This window comes from Mobula hypostoma, chromosome 1, assembly GCF_963921235.1.
Source record: "Mobula hypostoma chromosome 1, sMobHyp1.1, whole genome shotgun sequence".
NCBI lineage: Eukaryota > Metazoa > Chordata > Chondrichthyes > Myliobatiformes > Myliobatidae > Mobula > Mobula hypostoma.
In genome coordinates, this window is record NC_086097.1 from 93,461,201 (window position 1) to 93,480,777 (window position 19,577).

General features: G+C 38.8%; 1 protein-coding gene across 13 annotated transcripts in view; it reads left to right on the forward strand.

Annotated features, from left to right (window-relative positions):
• The window catches only part of mgaa (MAX dimerization protein MGA a), a 104,357-nt gene that overhangs the window by 41,969 nt on the left and 42,811 nt on the right, over positions 1–19,577 (forward strand). For all 13 annotated transcript variants that reach the window (XM_063052759.1, XM_063052752.1, XM_063052808.1 and 10 more), the window contains 4 exons: positions 612–1,171; positions 7,480–7,798; positions 10,250–10,422; positions 16,461–16,592. In XM_063052759.1, the coding sequence (XP_062908829.1) occupies positions 612–1,171; positions 7,480–7,798; positions 10,250–10,422; positions 16,461–16,592 (1,184 nt within the window). The remainder of the gene's footprint in view (positions 1–611; positions 1,172–7,479; positions 7,799–10,249; positions 10,423–16,460; positions 16,593–19,577) is intronic.

Sequence of the window (19,577 nt, forward strand, 5' to 3'; positions counted from 1 at the left end):
CTTGCTATCTCCACTGTAAATATACTCAATGACTTGATCCCACAGTCATCTGTGGCAATGAATTCCACGGACTCACCATCTGCTGACCAATAAATTTCCTCCTCATCTCATTCTAAAGGAATCTCCTTCTACTCTGAGGCTGTACCCTCTGTTCCTAGACTTGTCCGCTATTGGAAAGGCCCTCTCCACCTCCATTCTATCTAGGACTGACAATATTCGGTAGGTTTCAATGAGATACTATGCTCATTCTTCTAAACTCCAGTAAGTACAGTCCTTGAGCCATCAGATGCTCCTCACACATTAAGCATTTCATTCCCATGAACCTCCTCTAGACCCTCCCCAATGCTAGCAGATCCCATCTTAGACATGGCGCCCAAAACTGACTACCTTATTCCAAATGTAGTCTGACCATTGCCTTATTATTACATCCTTGCTTTTATATTCTTGTACTCTTGAAATGAATACTTCAGTAGGCATGGTAAAGAACTGCATACTTGCCATAATTTGTTGGGACGAATTGAGTTTAAGTAGTATACTTCAATTGATGAATGTTTGTCTGGACAATGCAATAACCAATGAACTGATGATTAATGTTTTGGGGTCTCTTCCAGGCACCAATTTAGAGGCATCCATGAAAAATCGTTCTGTTTTCTCAAGTGACAAATTGGATGAATATCTAGAAAATGAGGAGAAAATTATTAAAGAGCGTGCTGCTCTGTGTATGAACAAAACATCAAAAGTTGTTTATGAAATGCCTACCAAAAGTTCCAGTTACATCCGCACATTGGATAGTGTTTTAAAACACCAGACAACGCAAGCCAACACTAGAGAGTCCTCCTCATCCAGTCGAACTTCAGTTTCTCCACAGTCCGTTCCTGCTGGCTCTGTTTCCAAAAGCAAGAAGCAGAGTGGGATGATCATAGAACATGACTCGGCCAGTAAGGAGCAGAGGTCTGTAAACGTGGCAAAAGTAGCCTCAACACCAGCTAAATCACCGGCTAAAAGCTCCCGTTTGCGGTTCTCCTCTGCATCCAGGAGACTTCCTGGTATATCTAAAAAACAGATGAAGTTGATGCATCTGGAGAATAGTGCCCTCTGGTCTGGGAAGCCAAGGACTTACATTACAGAGGAGCGAGCAGAGGCATCCCTTGTTACTCTGTTAACAGCACAGGTATTGATTTTTCTCTTACATTGAAGAAAAAGTGAGGAAAGTTTGTTACTGAAGTTCTTGGAGAATGCAAATCTCAAATAAATTGACTCCATCAGTTGACAACTGTAGTACATTTTTCTGGTGACTGTAGATCAGGTAATGTTTATTTGGGACATAAGGAGACAGTGCAAACATAACATGTGGGAGGAGGATTAAGCTGTAAGTCTCTCATTTTGGATTCATTAACTTGGAGTCTGATCTGATTTTTGCCCTCTCCTATACTTTCCTGTCTTATATTTCTCATTTCCCTTGTAGTCTGTATCAGCCTTGAATTAAGTTTAATGCTGCTGCGTCCATAGCCCTCTAGTGTATAGAACTGCAGACTTGTAAGGGAACAGATTACTCTTCACCTCAAACTGAAATAACATTTCAGATGCCATCTGAAAATCCAAATATTATACAGTATGTGTTTATTAATTTCCCTTTACACATCCATGCTACATAGAACAGTAGAGCAGAGTATGGACCCTTTGGCTCATGACATTGTGTCAGTATAAATCAATCTACTTCATGATCAATCTAACCCTCCACACCTGCACAGCACATAACTCTCTAGTTTATTTTACATTCATGTGCCTAACTGTCAGTACTATTGTATCAGCCTCTATGACCACCTCTGCATTGTGCTACAGGCACCCACTACTCTGTGTAAAACAAAAAAAACTCCTTCCTCTGGCATCTCCCCGAAACTTACCTCCGCTCACCTTAAACACATATCTTTTAGTGTTGGCCATTGCTTTCCTGGAAAAAAAGTGCTAGCTATCCCTCTATCTATACTCCTTGTATGGGGTGTCAGGGAGGGGTAGCACCTCTGCTGGGGGAACATGTGGCATCCTTTCCCCACCTGACACTTAGCTCTCACCTGTGGCTCCCCGTAGCTGTTTGCATGCGACAGCGGCCACACTCCAGGCAATGGCTTCGACAAGCCAGCTAAACCAGGTGAGGGTAGCTGACAGGTTTCAAACCCTCGGTGAGATAGGGAGTTGTCTATCCTAGCATGTGAAGACAGACTCCGGTGGATTGAGCAGATGAGACCAATGGAAGGTTCAACAGTCAAGAAGGCGGTCTCTGCAAGCGTCGTGGACCGTGTAGAGCAGGACAAGACACAGAAAACGTCCTGGTCATCCACTGCGCCTAGTCCCATCTCCAGCTGTCTCGATTCTGTCTTGCCACAGGATCCAGATGGGAATTGGGAACAGAGAGTGAGGCTGACGCTGCTCAGTTCTCCCTCACTTAAATCCAAATCACGCGCTAGTATCAACACCATCATAATGATGTCAAGGTCCTCATCGACGTCGATGATGGACACACACCCCTTATAATCTTATACACCTCTATCAATTGCCTCTCGCCCTCTGTCAATCCAAAGATTTGGATTGACTCAGGCATACTTCAGAAGGCATGTCCTCTAATCCAGGCAGCATCCTTGTAAATTTGAATCTTCTTTGATGCTTTCACATCCTTCCTATAATGAGATGACACAATATTGTAAGCGTGGTCTAACCAGAGTTTTATAAAGCTGCAACATTACTTTGCATCTCTTGAACTCAGACCCCAACTAATGAGAGCCAACACACCTTTTGCCTTATTAACCACCCTATTACCCTTGTGCTGCAACTTTGAGTGATCTATAGACATGGACCCAAATATACCTCTGTTTGTCCACACTGCTAAGAATCTTGCCCTTTTCCTTGTACTCTGCCTTCAAGTTAAATCTTCCAAAGTTTATCACTTCCCACTTTTCCAAATTGATTTCCATCTGCCACTACTCCACTCAAATCTTCTTCTTGTATATGTCCTATTGTAACCCATAGCAACTATCCACAACAACTCTACGCCTTCACTTCCTCATCCAAGTCCACAAAGAGCACGGGCCCCAGAACAGATTCCTGAGGAACACCACTGGTCAGCAGCCTCCGGGCAAATAGTTTCCATCTGTTACCACCCTCTGCCAATTCCAAATCTAGGCAGACAAGTTCCCATGATTCCATGCCTGAAAGGTGTTAAAAACAATTTTACTTTCCTGAAACCATGTTGACTGTGCTTGATTGTCCTATTTTTTTTCTTTATTTCCCCTTCAACGATGGATTCCAGCAGTTTTCCTATAAGCTTAAAGTTCCGTGGTTTTTGCCTCTCTCCTTTCTTGAAATGTGGTACCTTGGCCTACAGAATCCAGGGGATTTTGATGGATTATACCCATTGTTTTTTCAGCCACTTTAAGTTGCAGGATGTAGGCCACTAGTTCCTTGGAATTTGTCCATCTTGAGCCCATGGTTTGCTCAATACTTTATCCCTAATAGTAGAAATTGATATAACTCCTCTTTCTGTCTGCTCATCTACCATTTTATTTATTTAATCTGCTTTCCTAGTTCACCACCCAATTCTCTTCTTTAATCATTGTAAGTGGGTTTATTTAACACTGGAACACAGGGACATTTTTATTTATTAAATATGGAGACCAAAACACTGTTAGGTACTCCAGGCCCACATGCACCCAGGAGAATTGCATCAATGTTTTCCTGCTTTTATAGCCTTTTGCAACAAACTCTTACTGTGTCTAAGGTTATCAGATTGCTTCACCAAGAGCAGACAGAAAGCTTTGCCTCAATCACCACTGCAAACTCTGCTCTACTATGGCAGTCATTGAGAATTACCAGAGGGAGAACCAGATCCTTTGCAGTCTCTCATTTTATCTGATTTTGAGGTGAACTTTCAACAAGGTATTGATGGCAGATGTAAGTCTGCTGTTTCAATCTCTGCAATATTGCTTTACTACTATAAGTATATTGTTAAAATACCCCAGCCTTATTATTATTTTCAGAATCTTCACTATTCCAATGGCCAGCTTCCTGAGTTCAATCCTCCATAAACATGAGACCATCAAAACTTTTACTGGTAGGGTTGTTTTCTGACCTGTGATAATTTCCTCTCCCTATAATTCCAAATTCCTCCATGACATGTAGCTCTCTGGGAAAACTGTGCTTATCCATTTCTGGCTATGTGAAAATCCCCAAGTTAAGTTGGCTTTGGATACCAAGCTATGAACTCCAGAATTACTTGCTAAATCTCTCCATCTCCCCATGTCTTTTGCCTCCTTTAAACAGCTTCTTAAATCCTTTCTGATAAATTTTAATTGCCATACTAACATTTCTTGAATGATGTAATATTTTATATGTATATGTGTGTGTATCACTCACTCACTCTTGAGGAGCACCTTGGGATGTTTTGCAATGATGAAAGTATCATTGGTTCATACTCTGAATGCCAAGTTTCTGTGTAAAGCTTGTTTTGCATGCTGTTTATATAATGCAGACAAGTGTGAGATTTTGCACTGCAGGATCAACCAGTATAGGTCTTAAACAGTGAACAGTAGAGCACTGAGGAGTGTGGTAGAACAAAGGGATCTGGGAATACAGGTACATAACTTATTGTAAGTGGTGTTACAGGTAGAGAAAGCTTTTGGCATATTGGCCTTCATGAATCAATTTATTGAGTGCAGAAGATGGGATGTTATATTGAAGTTGTATAAGATGTTGAGGCCTACTTTGTGTGCAGTTTTGGTCACCTACTTACAGGAAAGATGTAACCAAGATTGAGAGAGTACAGAGAAAATTTACAAGGATGTTGCTGGGTCTGGAGGACCTGAGTTATACAGTAAGACTGAATAGGTTAGGACTTTATTCTTTATAACGTAGAGGATTTAGAGGAGATTTGACGGATGTGTACAAAATTATGAGGGGTATAAGTAGAGTAAATATAAGCAGGCTTTTTCCATTTAGGTTGGGTGGGACTACAACCAGAGGTCTTGGCTTAAGGATGAAAGGGAGAAGTTTAAGGGGAACATGAGTGAAAACTTCTTTACTCAGAGGGTCGTGAGAATGTGAAATGAGCTACTAGCAAAAGTGGTCCATGTGAGCTCAATTTCAGCGTTTAAGAGACGTTTGGATAGGTACATGGATAGTAAGGATATTGGGGAGCTGTTGTCCTGGTGCAGATCGATGGGAGTAGGCAGTTTAAATGGTTTTGGCATTGACTAGATGGTCTGAAGGGCCTGTTTCTGTGCTGTACTTCTCTATGACTCTATATAGATCTAATTATTACACAGTATTGAGCTAGAATAAGGTAAAACAATAACAATGCTGAATAAAATGTAAATACAGTTAGCCTTCTGTATCCGCGGGGGTTTGGTTCTGGGACCCCCCGCAGATACCAAATTCTGCAGAAGCTCAAGTCCCATATATAAAATGGCGTGGTATTTGCATATAACCTACGCACATCTTCCCGTATACTTTAGATCATCTCTAGATTACTTATAATACCTAATACAATGTAAATAGTTGTTATACTGTATTGTTTAGGGAATAATGGCAAGAAAAAAAAGTCTGTACATGTTGTACAGAGGCAACCATCGTAGCTGTTCAGCGAACCTCGAGCAGCAAGAGTGGCGAAAAGCAAAAATAGTGTTCAGCGTTTGTTTTGCTGTCAGCAAAACAAACCCTCAGCATCTCAGCATCAAGCCGCCATAGCTTTGAACTGCGTGAGATTTTCACTATGATTGACAGTGCTGCAATGATTGCAGAAAAGTATGACTTTAATTTTGAAAGGGCACATAGGTTTAGGGCTGGTTTGCAGGATGTTTTGAGTACTTACAAAGAACTGTATGATAGAAAAATGTGTGAAACTTCCAGTGGGCTCACTGTCTTCCCAATTCTGGTAGGTGAAACTATACTGTACATACATTATTTCTACTTTGTATAGGCTATGTATTTATCATATCATTCCTGCTTTTACTATATATTAGTGTTATTTTAGGTTTTATGTGTTATTTGGTATGATTTGGTAGGTTATTTTTTTGGGTCTGGGAACGCTCAAAAATTTTCCCCATATAAATTAATGGTAATTGCTTCTTTGCTTCACTTTCGGATAGCGGGGGAAACCTGTACAATGGAAATGCTATGTAAATAGTTGTTACACTGTATTGTTTAGCGAATAAGAAGAAAGAGAGAGAACTTACGGGTTTTTCTCGATCCCGATCTGTGGTTGGTTGAATCCGCGGATACGGAGGGCCGACTGTATTACCAAAAAATGTGGTGCAGGCAAACTATAAATTGTAAGATCATAACGAGGTAGATTGTGAGGTCAAAAGTCCATTTTAAAGTATGTCTGTTCAGAAGTCTGATAACAGTAAGATAAAAATTGTCCTTGAGTCTGGTGGTATGTGCAGTCATGCTTTAGTATATTCTGCTCGATCAGAAAGGGGATAAGAGAATGTCTGGGTGATCAGTAGTACATATGTGTGCTAATTAACTAATTCTAAAATCTAATTAAAATCTACAATTAACTAACATATGTACTTGGTTAACATTTGAGATTTCAACTGACTGCAGTCTCAGCTGGCAGCTTTTTGGTGTACTGAAATTTCAGGTTGCTGGTGCTTCTTGAGAACAAAACCCTCACTAACTGGTGGAATGTCCTCTACTTCAGAAAAGGGGCTGCTCTCCTCACAGGAAGGTGATCAGGGCTCAGAAAAAGAACTGCTCTCCTCACGGGAAGGTGGGTAGGGCTCAGAAAAAGAACCGCTCTCCTCACAGGAAGGAGATCAGGGCTCAGTTTGCTCAGCTTCTGTGGGCCAGCACCAGTCAAATCCCAAGGATGTTAGACTACAGAGTTTCAATGTGTATTTAATTTCAGGATTCAAGATTAATTTATTTCCAGTACACAAGTGTAAAGGAGAACAAAATAATTGAGAAATTTGAAGTTGTTACATCTCTAATTTTTTATCAGTAGCTAATGTTTGGCCTTGTAGTTGGATCTTTTCTAAGTTATTCTTGCAAGTGATGGTCAAATGTGAAGTACTCTAACTATTGTGTTTGCCATTGATAGACAACTTGTGTATTCTCATGGAAAGTCAGCAACTTACACAATTCCCCAGCCAAAGGGGATGATGGTTGCGGTCCTAGCAGGAGGGAACAAAGCTCCACGGAACTTCATGCCTTTTGTTGAAATTATCTTTTACTAAAGAATAGTAAAACAGAAGGCTGGTATTTTTTTCAAGAAATAGTAATGATCCTATTTGCTATGAGAAGAAATCTGTGCTAGTCTTAGTTAATAGATGGGGTTGAGGAGGAGGAAAAAAGGATCAGCCACGATTGAATGGTGAAGCAGTCTCAATGGGCCAAATGGCCTAATTCTGCTCTTATGTCTTGTGGTCTTAAAATTTATTATTGTATTTTGTATTAATTAATACATGCTTTGCTATCATGATTTAGGGTTCACTGTCATCACGGAAACGTAAAATGGTATCTAGACAAGTGCCAATGTGTAAGAATGAATTCTGTCGTTTGGGCTGCATATGTTCCAGTCTCTCGCATGTGAAGCAGCCGCCTAGTCATTGCCGCAAACCAAAGTGCATGCTGACTTGTAAATGTCCGAAGCAGAAGGTGCTGGTGCTAAAGTCATTTGGGAGACGTAAAAAGCAGATGAACAAAGCCCTCAGAGAAGATTTAATATTCTATGATGCATTGGCAGAAGATGAAGATTGGAAACCAAGAGCCAAAAAGAGGAAAAGGAAGAAGATGGTTGAATATGGTTAGTGGCAACTGGATTTAACATTTTTCAGCATTAATTATCTCCAGTAAAATGTAATTTTGTTAACAAGTAGGTTTGAAAATGTAAGTCTGTTTATGATTTGCGGGTAGATTACATGGTTCTTTTTGAGATTGAAGCTACTTACATCTGTGAAACATTCCTTCCTTAACATGCAAAAATATGTAAATACATGTGATACTTAAAGTTCTGTATGTTCCACCAAAAAAGAAATTTTGCTTGATGTTCAAGCATGTTATAAACAACAGTTCATTTTAATTAAGTTCCATGCATTTAGAACATTGAAAAGGATATTAGGCTGGAGAGGATTATTGGACTAAAAGCCCAGAATCGTGCTTCCTGGATGTCTTTCAAAGGTAGTCATTTGAATTTTATTACCAAGCTGTCTGCATATTAGTTGTTGATTTTAAAGGCTGGATGCTTATTGAGTGGAAAGCAACCATTAGTGTTTTTCACCTCTTGAGACAACAGGGTTTGAATTAAAGTCTGCTCCACAACTGTATTACATAAAGTGGGATTTTTTGAGGCCTTGCAATCATTCAGTTGGTCTTAAATTTGACTTCCTACAGGAGAAGGCTGAGAAATAATCATCAATATCCAGTTCAATCAGTTGTAGGCTTATCCATCAATTACTTCGTTACAAAAGGACTTTTGCATTTTTTTGGGCAGACTTTTATTGCTTTTATAACAGACTTTCAAATATGCATGTATCTTCTTGACCCAATTTTTTCGCTTTCTTGATACAATGCCTCTCCTTCCCTACCCCTGCCCCCCCACCGCTCCTTAAGTTAATAGTCTGTGAAACACATGTAGTATGAATGTATGCCTCAATATTTCACTTTTTATTTACTGGCTAAATGTTGTCTACTTGTTGCCACCTCCTGTTCTGCCTTTTTTTTTGTCTCCATGCCACTTTAATATAACATTTCCATCCCTCCCCACTGTGTCAGCTGTTTTAGCCAGTTGTCACCCAAGGAGCAACCATCATTACTTGGGGTTTACCATAATCATATAGATTGAAGCATTAACATCAATCTTTCAATTTACTGGGTTAGCAAGACTGCAAATGACTGATTCCTGATCAGTAGGTTTAGCAATCAAAATTAAGAATATCCTGGAAATGCACACAATAGGACTGAAAGTTTACATTTTGCCTATATACCAAGAATAAGTGGGCCATGAAAATAAAAAAAACTGCACATGCTGAAATCTGAAATAAAAACAAATGCAGGAAAATTTTAGCAAATGGGGCAGCATCTGTGGAAAGAGAAACAGGAAGTGAGCTGTGCACTGTATGAAGGAATGTTGTACCTCATTTAGTCTGTGGATAAATCTTGTATACCACTAAATTTTTATGCCATATCAGTGCATTACTGGGGAGAGCATTCAATTGTTAGAGGTCTTCTGATGAATTTCAAAATAGTCTGTTATTTATGATCAAAGTGGACATTCAACATCTTGCAATATTTGAAGACAGATTTTTTTTAGTGCTTTGATGGAGACATAATTTAATGTTCTTCCTTTCTACCATTTCTTCTAAAGTATGTTATGCGTTCATTTAGATTTCACATTGTTATGTTTAAAGATAAAAATATTAATGAAGAATTTTTAATTCCCAATGCTAACAAGGCATTTGAAAAGTGAATACAGGGTCCTGGTGGAGGACTTCTGTCAAATGGTACAAGCTGAATCATCTGCAGCTCAACATCAGTGAGATGATGGTGGACTTTAAGAAGACTAAGCCTATTATTATTGATGATGACGATGTGGATGTGGTGAGGACCTACAGGTACCTGGGAGTGAACCTGGATAACAGACTTGAGTGGAGCACCAACGCGGAGGCTGTGGTCGAGAAGGGCCAGAATCGCCTGTCATTTTGGAGGAGACCAAGGTCCTTTGGAGTCTGCAGGCCTCACCTACACATATTTTACCAGTTTGTTGTCACCAGTACAATCTTCTATGTGGTGGGTGTGCTGGAGCAATGGCATCAACATAAGTGATGCCCACAGGCTCAATAAACTGAATAGAAAGGCTGGCTCTGTTATAGGAGTCAAACTGGACACACTGGAGTCTGTGGTAGAAAAAAGGACCCAATGGAAAATCCTGGCAATTCTGGACAATGTTTCTCACCCTCTGCATGCCACCTTGACTGAACAGAGGAGCACTTTTAGTAACAAACTAAGACAACTGTGCTGCTCCAAAGAGTGCTATATGAGGCCATTCTTACCCTCGGCCATAATGAGCCAACCTATAGCCAGGGAAGTGTTTGGGGTAACTTATTTTGAATTCTTTCTTATATCTGTGCAATTTTAGTGCTACTGTTGACACTGTATTTTTCTTTGGGATCAATTAAGTATCATCTGTCTATCTAATGTTGGGCTTAAGAATGGGTATAAGAACTGTTCTCCGTTTTTTCTTCCCTTCTCCCTGCAGCAATTCCTGCACCAGAACAACCTAAACGTTCTTATCCTATGTGGGTTCGCGAGGAGGGGGAAGTAGACCCTGAGCCAGTCTATACTGCACCTCACATAGAAACTTGTCATGAAAATAAATCTCAGTCATTGCCAGTACAGTCAACTCCTGCAAGTTCACCAAAGCTCTCTGAGGTAGGATGAAAATCATAAAGAAAAAATCTCTGTGATATGTGTACTCAGAAATGGCATTGATGTTCAGCAAATTATTTTCTGTTTTTAGATTTCATAGCCAACCTGGTTAGCGCCTATTGAATAAAGATGCCTCCTTTGCCAGTGTTTGCAGTTTTATACACCACTTATCTTTAGAGCCTATAATGAGTAAGATAATCCAAGGAATATTATTACACAAAACTTAATGATGGGACAGGTATCAACGCAAAATGAACCAAAGCTTGGTCAGAGAGTCAGATTTTGATGTGCATTTTAATGTGAAAAGTTAGTCAGAGAAATAGGGTTTTACAAAGGGACTTCCAGAGTTCGGGGCCCTGTTACCCAATACAATGCTATCACTGGCAGAGTGATTATAAACTTTTTTTAGAGGAAAGAATATAGGAGTATAGGTATTACAGAGGGCTGAGGAGATAAAGTAAAGAGAGGCTTGAATCTAGTCGGGTTTGTAAACCAGCATATCTTTTTAAAATCGAGGCATTTCTGATTTGAATCTTGAGTTTTTTTTTGAGTACAGGCATGAATATGTGGGATTTGAAATTTCAGAACAACTTCAAATTTGTGCAGGCAGACTAGTCAGGAATGTGCAGAATAGTTAAGTCTTGGGTAACAGTGGCGTGGATTAGTTCTAGGCAAAAGATGGCAGCAAATGACCAGTTATAGATTTAGAGAGAAAGCGGATCTCCTGGTACATGCTGCCTAGAAGCTATTTTCCTGTTCTTTGGTACATTTGCATATGTAAGAACCACTGATAAGGAACCTGGAAGAGTAAGGTATGAGCAGATGGTATACTCTTATCATTCTGTATCAGCAACATTACAAAACTGTTACTTTCTTTCCTGTTCCTGGGCGCTTTGTCAATTACATGACAAGTGGTGTTATGGTGAAGGTTGTTCAATTGTGGAAGAGATAAATCAGGAAATTTTCAGGAGCCAGAATAATTAGGACTAAACTGTTAAAGTTATCATGAATCTGGCAGTTAAGTAATGACAAACAAATACTTGCAGATTTTTTTTTCAATCTTTTTATTAGTTTCAGCATCATATACATTTCAGAAAAATAGATACAGAGAAATCGGGATTACATTATTGAAAAGATAGTTTGTACAAATATAACCTCAATTGACACATAATTCATGAGCCTCCCAAAATCTCAAAAAGTACAGCTCTAATATAGGGAAATATAAGGTAAAAATGGAAAAAATATCATGAAAAAAGAGTAAAAAAAAATTTCCCCCAAAAAAGAAAAAAAATCTAAACCAGCTAAAGAAAAACTAAACTAACGAAAAGAAAAAGAATGGGCTATTATGATACCTCAGATAAGACCATTAGTGTTGTTAACTCCGCTCCTCTCCCCCTATATAGAATAACAAAGTAGAATTGGAAAGGATCAAATTTCATCATATGAAAGTATTGAATAAATGGTTTCCAAATCTCTTCAAATTTAATAGAAGGGTCGTAAATGACGCTTCTAATTTTTTTCTAAATTTAAACAAGACATAGTCTGCGAAAACCATTGAAATGTAGTAGGAGGATTAATCTCTTTCCAATTCAATAGTATGGATCTTCTAGCCATTAGTGTAACAAAAGCAATCATCCAACAAGCTCAGATGATGTTGTTCTATCATTGGTAAACCAAAGATTGCAGTAATAGGATGGGGTTGTAAATCAATATTCAAAACAGTTGAAATAATCCCAAAGATATCGTCCCAGTATTTCTTCAGCAAAGGGCATGACCAAAACATGTGAGTTAACAAAGCTGTATCAGAATAACATCTGTCACATACAGGATTTATATGAGAGTAATAGCGAGCTAATTTATCCTTGGACATATGAGCTCTCTGTATTACTTTAAACTGTATCAACGTGTGTTTAGCACATATAGAAGAAGAATTAACTAATTGAAGAATTTTTTGCCATTTCTCATAAGGTAAAGTAAGCTTAAGTTCCCTTTCCCAGTTGTTCGTGATTGAATTCGATACATCTGGATTTATTTTCATAATCATATTATAAATAATTGCTATTGCACCTTTCTGAAAAGGATTTAAAACTAAAATTCTTTCCATTATATCCGATGAGTATGAAATCAGAAAGGTAGTAAGAACAGTATTTAAAAAGTTTCTAATCTGTAAGTATCTAAAGAAATGGGATCTAAGTAAATTATATTTATTAGATAATTGTTCAAAAGACATGAAACCATTATCTAAAACTAAATCAGAAAATCATATTATACCTTTAGTTTTCCAGACTAGATGGGCTTGATCCAAAAAAGAGGGTTGAAAAAGAAAATTTAATTAGAATAGGGCTTGTTAAAATAAATTGATTCAGTCCAAAAAATTTGAAACTGAAACCATATTCAAAGAGTATATTTAACTATTGGGTTATCCATATGTTTGTTCACCTTAGAAAAATCAAAAGGAAGCTTAAGACCCTAAAATAGAACCTAATGAAAACCCTGAAACGGATTTACATTCAAGATTAACCCATTGTGGACTTGAAACTGTATCCCAATTCCATGTCCAAAATTTTAAGTAACGAATATTAATTGCCCAATAATAAAATCTAAAGTTCGGCAATGCTAAACTGCTCTCCTTTTTGGGCTTCTGTAAGTATCTTTTACCTAGTCTAGGATTTTTACTCTGCCATATATATGAAGAAATTTTTGAATCAGCATTATCAAAAAAGGATTTCGGAATAAAGATGGGCAATGTTTGAAATAAATATAAAAACTTGGGTAAAATCATCATCTTCATGGCAGATGTTTTGGATCATTAATGACATTGCAGAAAAATGGTTGCTTAATCAGACTGTGTAACAGTATTAGCTGCAGTACTGTCCAAAGGTCTGAGGCACATGTAAAACAAATCAGAAAAGCGAAGATGCTTTCAAAAATAATGAAATTAAAAGTTTCTAAATGTCAAAAAATTACTATATAGAGCAGTACTCAGCAAAAAACTAAACCAAATCAATATCTTGTGTGTGTACCCTTTGACTTCAAAACTGCATCAATTCTCTTAGGTACACTGTCATGCAGTTTTATAAGAAAATTAGCTGGTAGGTTGTTCCCAGCATTCTGGAGAACTTGTTACAGTTCTTCCACAGACATTGGTTGTCTTGCTTGCTTCTGTCTCTTCAGGTAATCCCAGACAGCCTCAATGTTGATCAGGGCTCTGTGGAGGCCATACTATCTGTTGCAGAATTCATTGTTTTTTTTGTTGCTTTATGACTTTGGCCGTGTCTTTGAGATCATTGTCCTGCTGCAGAGTGAAGTTGGGACCGATCAGACACCTCCCTGATGGTATTGTGTTTCTTTCCTGCCCATTACGCACTGATGTTTAGGATAGCAGTGAAGGTCCTCCATTTTTGGTGGTGTCAGGGCTTCCTTCATCATGTCACTAACTCGGTCATGCAAGTTCTGGGTGGAGACTCAAGAATACCATTGCACTCAGATGTAGAAGGATTGTTCACTGCTGTTTTCCACAACAACTTTGTTTTACCAGTCAGGGTTGTTAAAACCCCCAGACCAGGAGGACTGGTGGATCACTCTTCATCTGGCCTCTACCCTTTGACCTGTTTGGCATGGGTGACCCTACCAAGAGCCAAAGCCCTGACTCCAGCCAGCATTGCTCTTTGTGTCATTGAGGCACGCAGGCCTCAAAACCACGAGAGAGTTGTGGTCCTCTTGAGGGATGGTATATGTGATGGATGAGAATCTGCTTGTACTTCTCAGCATGGAGGATTCCATTAATTCTGACCAGATCACAAACTCCATTTGCGGAAATGCAGCTCCAAACCTGCAGGAACCTTCTCCATGCTTCACTGTTGGATGCAGGCACTCATCCAGGTAGCACTCTCCAGCTCTTCTATGAACAAGTTGCCTCCTGTTTGAGCCAAGTACTTCAAATTTTGACTCGTCAGTCCATTGCACTTGCTCCTGTTGTTCAGCATCCCAGTCCTTTTGTTTCTGTGCATATGGGAGTCTCCTGGCTTTGTTTCCACTTTGGAGGAATGGCTTTTTGGCAGCAACTCCTCCAGGAAGACCACTTCTGACAAGACTTCTCCATACTGTAGAAGGTTGTACTTGGGTTTCAGTGGTCTCTGAGTTCAGAGCTGATTGCAGCACTGGACTTAGTATGATTTAGAAAAATGTCATTTTGATGTATTTCTCGTCTGCTGCGCGCAGTTTCCATGGCTGACCACTGCATTTCTGGTCCTCAACTTATTCCGTTTCTTTGTGCTTCTTCAGAAGAGCTTGGATGGCACATCTTGAAACTCTTACCTGCCACAGAATTTCTGCTGTGGAGAGATCTCGTTGATGCAGGATGACCTTGTATCTTGTTGCTATGCTCACTCTTGCCATGGCATGAGAATTGATGATTGAAGATTAAACTGTTGCATCTGCCACACCCTCATATTTTAGTTTGGTTGTAATTTGGCCAGTTTGATTCCTTCTACACCTGTTTCTGTTTCAATTAATCAGTTTTGTTTATTCAATTTATTATGTCATTGATCATTAGCATCCTGTTTGTTATCTTTGGTTAATCATGCACTGTCCTATATACCTGCAAAGTAATGGAAGTTTATATTACTTAATATATTACTTTCTTTAAGAAAATACAAAAAATTCTCTATAACATTTTAATTTTTTGGAAAATGATTGTTTGCCAAAATCTAAAATTTGCTCTTTTTAACTGTCACACTAATGCAAAATCCAAAAAAAAAACCCAAAAAAATTTATATAAAATATCTAGGGTGCCTAAGACAGTTCTCTAGTATTGTAGATTAGTTTGCACAAAATACAACTAGTAATAAAGCAAACTGAGAAGGAGCTGTGTGTAGTTTCCAGCCCCAGCTCCTGACAATGTCCTTTTAGGTTTGTAATGCATCTATTTTAGTACTGCAGTAGATTTCATCTGTGACATTTCTGCTCTAGTCCCGAGAATATTCAAGTATTCATTTTTGGATCTGCAGTTCACTGCCTTTTATTTAATAGTATTATGAAAGATTTAGGCTGTAAGTCACTCTTGGTTCCAGATTACTGTACAATATATCTAACAAAAGAAATCTTAAAGCAGTTCTCTTTAAGATCTAATGGATCACCATCTCCCAGACTAATGACATCATACTGGATTCTATATATTAGCCAGCACTGATTCCTGGTTTTTGTCATTTTCAGTACAAATCTTTAGCAGTATGTATGTTAAAGTTCTGGAATTCTAGTACATTAAATCTGCACCTTTAAGTCTCAGAGAACACCAGATTGGCCTCCGCTTTATGAACCCATATTGCTATCTAAATATATGGGTCATCAAATTCCTTTCAGTAAATGTTTTGTCTGAATTTAGTAAGATGCTTTGCAGCAGCTCCAAATGCTTCTTAGAAATAGTATGCATAAAACCTTGTTTATTCCTTTGAAGGCCAAAGCAGTGTTGCTGCTTAAAGGTACACACCACAACATTATTCCATGACTAACAAACATTGATTATAGTTATTATGTAATTCCATTAGGGCGGCATGGTAGCATAGTAGTTAGCACAACGCTTTACAGAGCAGGTGACCTGGGTTCAAATCCTGCTGCGGCCTGTAAGGAGTTTGTACGTCCTCCCCATGATATTGCGGGTTTCCTCTGGGTACTCCGGTTTCCTCCCGGTACTCCGGTTTCCTCCCACAGTCCAAAGACGTGATAGGTTAATTGGTCATTGTAAACTGTCCTGCGATTGGCCTAGGGTTAAATTGGGGGTTGCAGGGCGTCACGACTCAGAGGGCTGTAAAAATCTTTTCCACGCTGTATCTCAAGTTATTACATTTTGGCTTCCTGATATGGTAACTCACCTCCAGCAATTTGCTTGGTTATTTGCAGTTATTAAAATATAAAACTATTTCATGAAATGTTGCACAATAGATAACTGTTTATGTAAATAACGCGTATTGAAATATTGCATGTGTCATTGCCCAGGAAAGCTTCCTTTAATTTTGTCTGTCTTGTTTTTATCTTTATTTGAGGTTGATGAGAAGGGTCTTGTGTACTGGTATTTTGAGAGTATGATGACCTGTGCACGTGTTCGTGTCTTTGAACGCAAGGATGCTGGAAGATCATTAACCTGCACTTGCAGTCCTACACAATGCTGTAAAGAGGTACAGTAAGCTATAAAGTATTTTTAGTTGTTTGTGAGTTTACCTGGATTCATGCGGGAAGATGACCAGACAACAGAAGTTAAGTGGTTGGTGCAGTTTCTGAGTTACCTGCTCTGTATCTTCTCTGTAGCTGTAATACAACACTCTTCATTCTGTTTTCCTTAGTTACCTCAATGTACTTGTGTATGGCATGATCTGGCGGGATGGCACACAAATAAAAGGTCTTGCTGTATTTTACTACATGTGGCAATAAAAGTTTAGAGGAATTTTAAAAACGTATAAATTTATGAGATTCCAAGAGCTTGACTATAGATGCTGTGAAGGTATTTCACCTGCTTGGTAATGCAGTGCCAGAATATATAGTTTCTGGGACAACATTTAAGACAGATGAGGTGCTGTTGCTTCTGAGGTTGTGAATCTTCAGTATTCTCTTCGTACACACTGGAGCTAAAGCCATTATCTCATTGAATAACAGAATACATCTGATGCCGTGTGCCCTAGTCCATCACCTATACCTTCCATTCTTCCTTACATTGTATCAGATATTTACATATTGAGATACAGTGCAGTATAGGCCCTTTGGCCACGCCAACCAGCAGTTCCCCAACTTAATCCTAGCATAATCACTGGCCAGCTTACAATGACCAATTAACATACCAACCGGTACATTTTGGACTGTGGGAGGAAACTGGAGCACCTAGAGGAAACCCATATGGTCACAAGGAGAACGTACAAAATTCTTGTTGGCAGGAGTGGGAATAGAACCCTATTTACCTATACTGTAAAGCGTTGTGCTAACTGCTATGCTAATGTGCCGAATAATATTGAAGCTTGGAACAAATCTGGTAGCTCATGTTACGTCATCAGCAACAATGAATATAGAATTGAGTCAGGTTTTATAAACAAACATAAACATTTATTAAACTCTGCTTAACAATAGCGAAAAGTATTCAAACGACTAACTTAACCGGAAGTTAACTGCTATACTGGAACTCTGGAATAGTTCTTAAAGTGGTAAATTCGAACACAGTCTCAAAGTGATTTGTACAGTCAGTAAGGAGAGACTTCTCTGGAAATGGATTTCTTTGAAGACATGGTGTTACTGCTGATCCCGTCCAAAGGATTCACGACGAAGGAAGTAAAACAGCTTAAAGGAACTGACCTTTTTCCCTGGATGGTGAACACTGCACAAACCTTTCTGATCTTGCAGGGGCTATCTCAGATGCAGGCCACTATTCCTGAATGAAGATTCAATAAGGCCGATCCTTTATGAAACCACAGAACGACACCAACTTTACTCAACCCTTTGGGTTCCCGTACTTCGGTAAGGTCTTCACTCTCCAATACTAGACTGTAAAGGTAAATCAAAGGTACCCCAAACAAAACTGGCAGCAATTGGCGAAACTGCCAGCACAACGGCTTTACCTTACAATAGAAAGTAAAACTCCACTTTAAAAGAAAACTGCATCATGAGACGAATACGCAGCATAACGGAGTAACTGACAAATTAAACAACAAACTAAACTGCTTGACAACAGGGGTTTCCTGTTATATACCTGTTGGGAACATGTCATCACGTGATCTCACACCGGCGGGAAAATTATATCACCCTACCATCACAAGACAATTACATCATGCTCACAAGATACCCACGAGGTATGTAACATTCAAAATTGGACAACCATAAGGAACTTGGAATAGAAGCAGAACTGCATTCTATTACAATCTATAACCTTATGGGTCAATAAGTTCTCATTCTAGCATGAGCATCGATGTCAGAAATGTACCCCTGTTCAGTGAAGGGTGGAAAAGCTCATGTCTCATGTACCGCAGATGAGTGGTGCCTTGTCATTCTAATGTTAATCACCTATAAAGTGGTAGAACATGTCACTGACAATGCTGAGAAGAACCATTTACTTCCTGATTACCTGCTCATCAGAGTTCAGTCTGATATTTGCCAAGACATCTTGGCACCTGTCCTTAACTTCCAGCCTAGATTCAAATATAGATAAAAGCTGAAATCCAGACAGTTACTAACAGCAAAGGAGCATTTGATTGAGCCAGTTTCAAGAAAGGTTTTACACTGTCTGGACTTAATCCCACAAAAAATCAAATCAACCAAGCCCCAGGTGTTGTTCAGCCGCCATCTTCAAATGCTGTCATTGTCCGCCCAAAAACATGGGAAGGTCTTCACCAAAAGGCATGTGGCAGTTCAAGAAGGCAGCGTCTGTTGGTCTTGCCTTCAAGATCAACATAAAATAAAATTTAGTAAAATGGTGCATATTTTTGATTTAAAATCAGGAAAATGCACTTCAAACAGAAAATGTGGAGGGAAGCAGTTGATGGTTTTTGTGGATAGATATTTAATCAGAATTAAGAAAATGAGAAGGAGCAAAGGACAAAACTAAGGTCTGTGATCAGTTAAATAACAAAAGATAAATTGTCAGATGTATCTTGCAACAGGTAGTTAGCCGTGATCGAGGAGAGTTGTGGCCTTTGTTTACCAATAATCTACTTCTGCCCTACAAAAACAGATGTTGACTTCAAAAGTGATCTTTTTCTTCCCCGAAGATCCAGATTCAAGTCCCAAGTAAAACTCTAATCCTGCCATGCCCTTTAATCACTTGTTTCTCTGGTTCATGTTGCAGCAGTTCTTAGACATGCCATCATTATTGTTATTATTAATATTATCATCCATTGTGATAGCAATTATTGGCCTGGGTACTTGAAAATTTTAACTTCCCTAATTCTCATCAGCACATAACTCAGAATGAGAGAGAGAAAAAATGAGAATGAAAATGATAAGAAGAATATGTGGTCAGGCGTTGAGATAATTAGATTCTATCTGCCAAAGGCAGAAAAAGAAAACAAAACGAAGACTTGTCATAACATCGTCATTGAGACTGATCTCCCAATCATTTCATAATCAAGAAAAATGGCTTTTCTTGTAATTAAGGAGGAAGTGCAACTAATTGACCTCTAAAT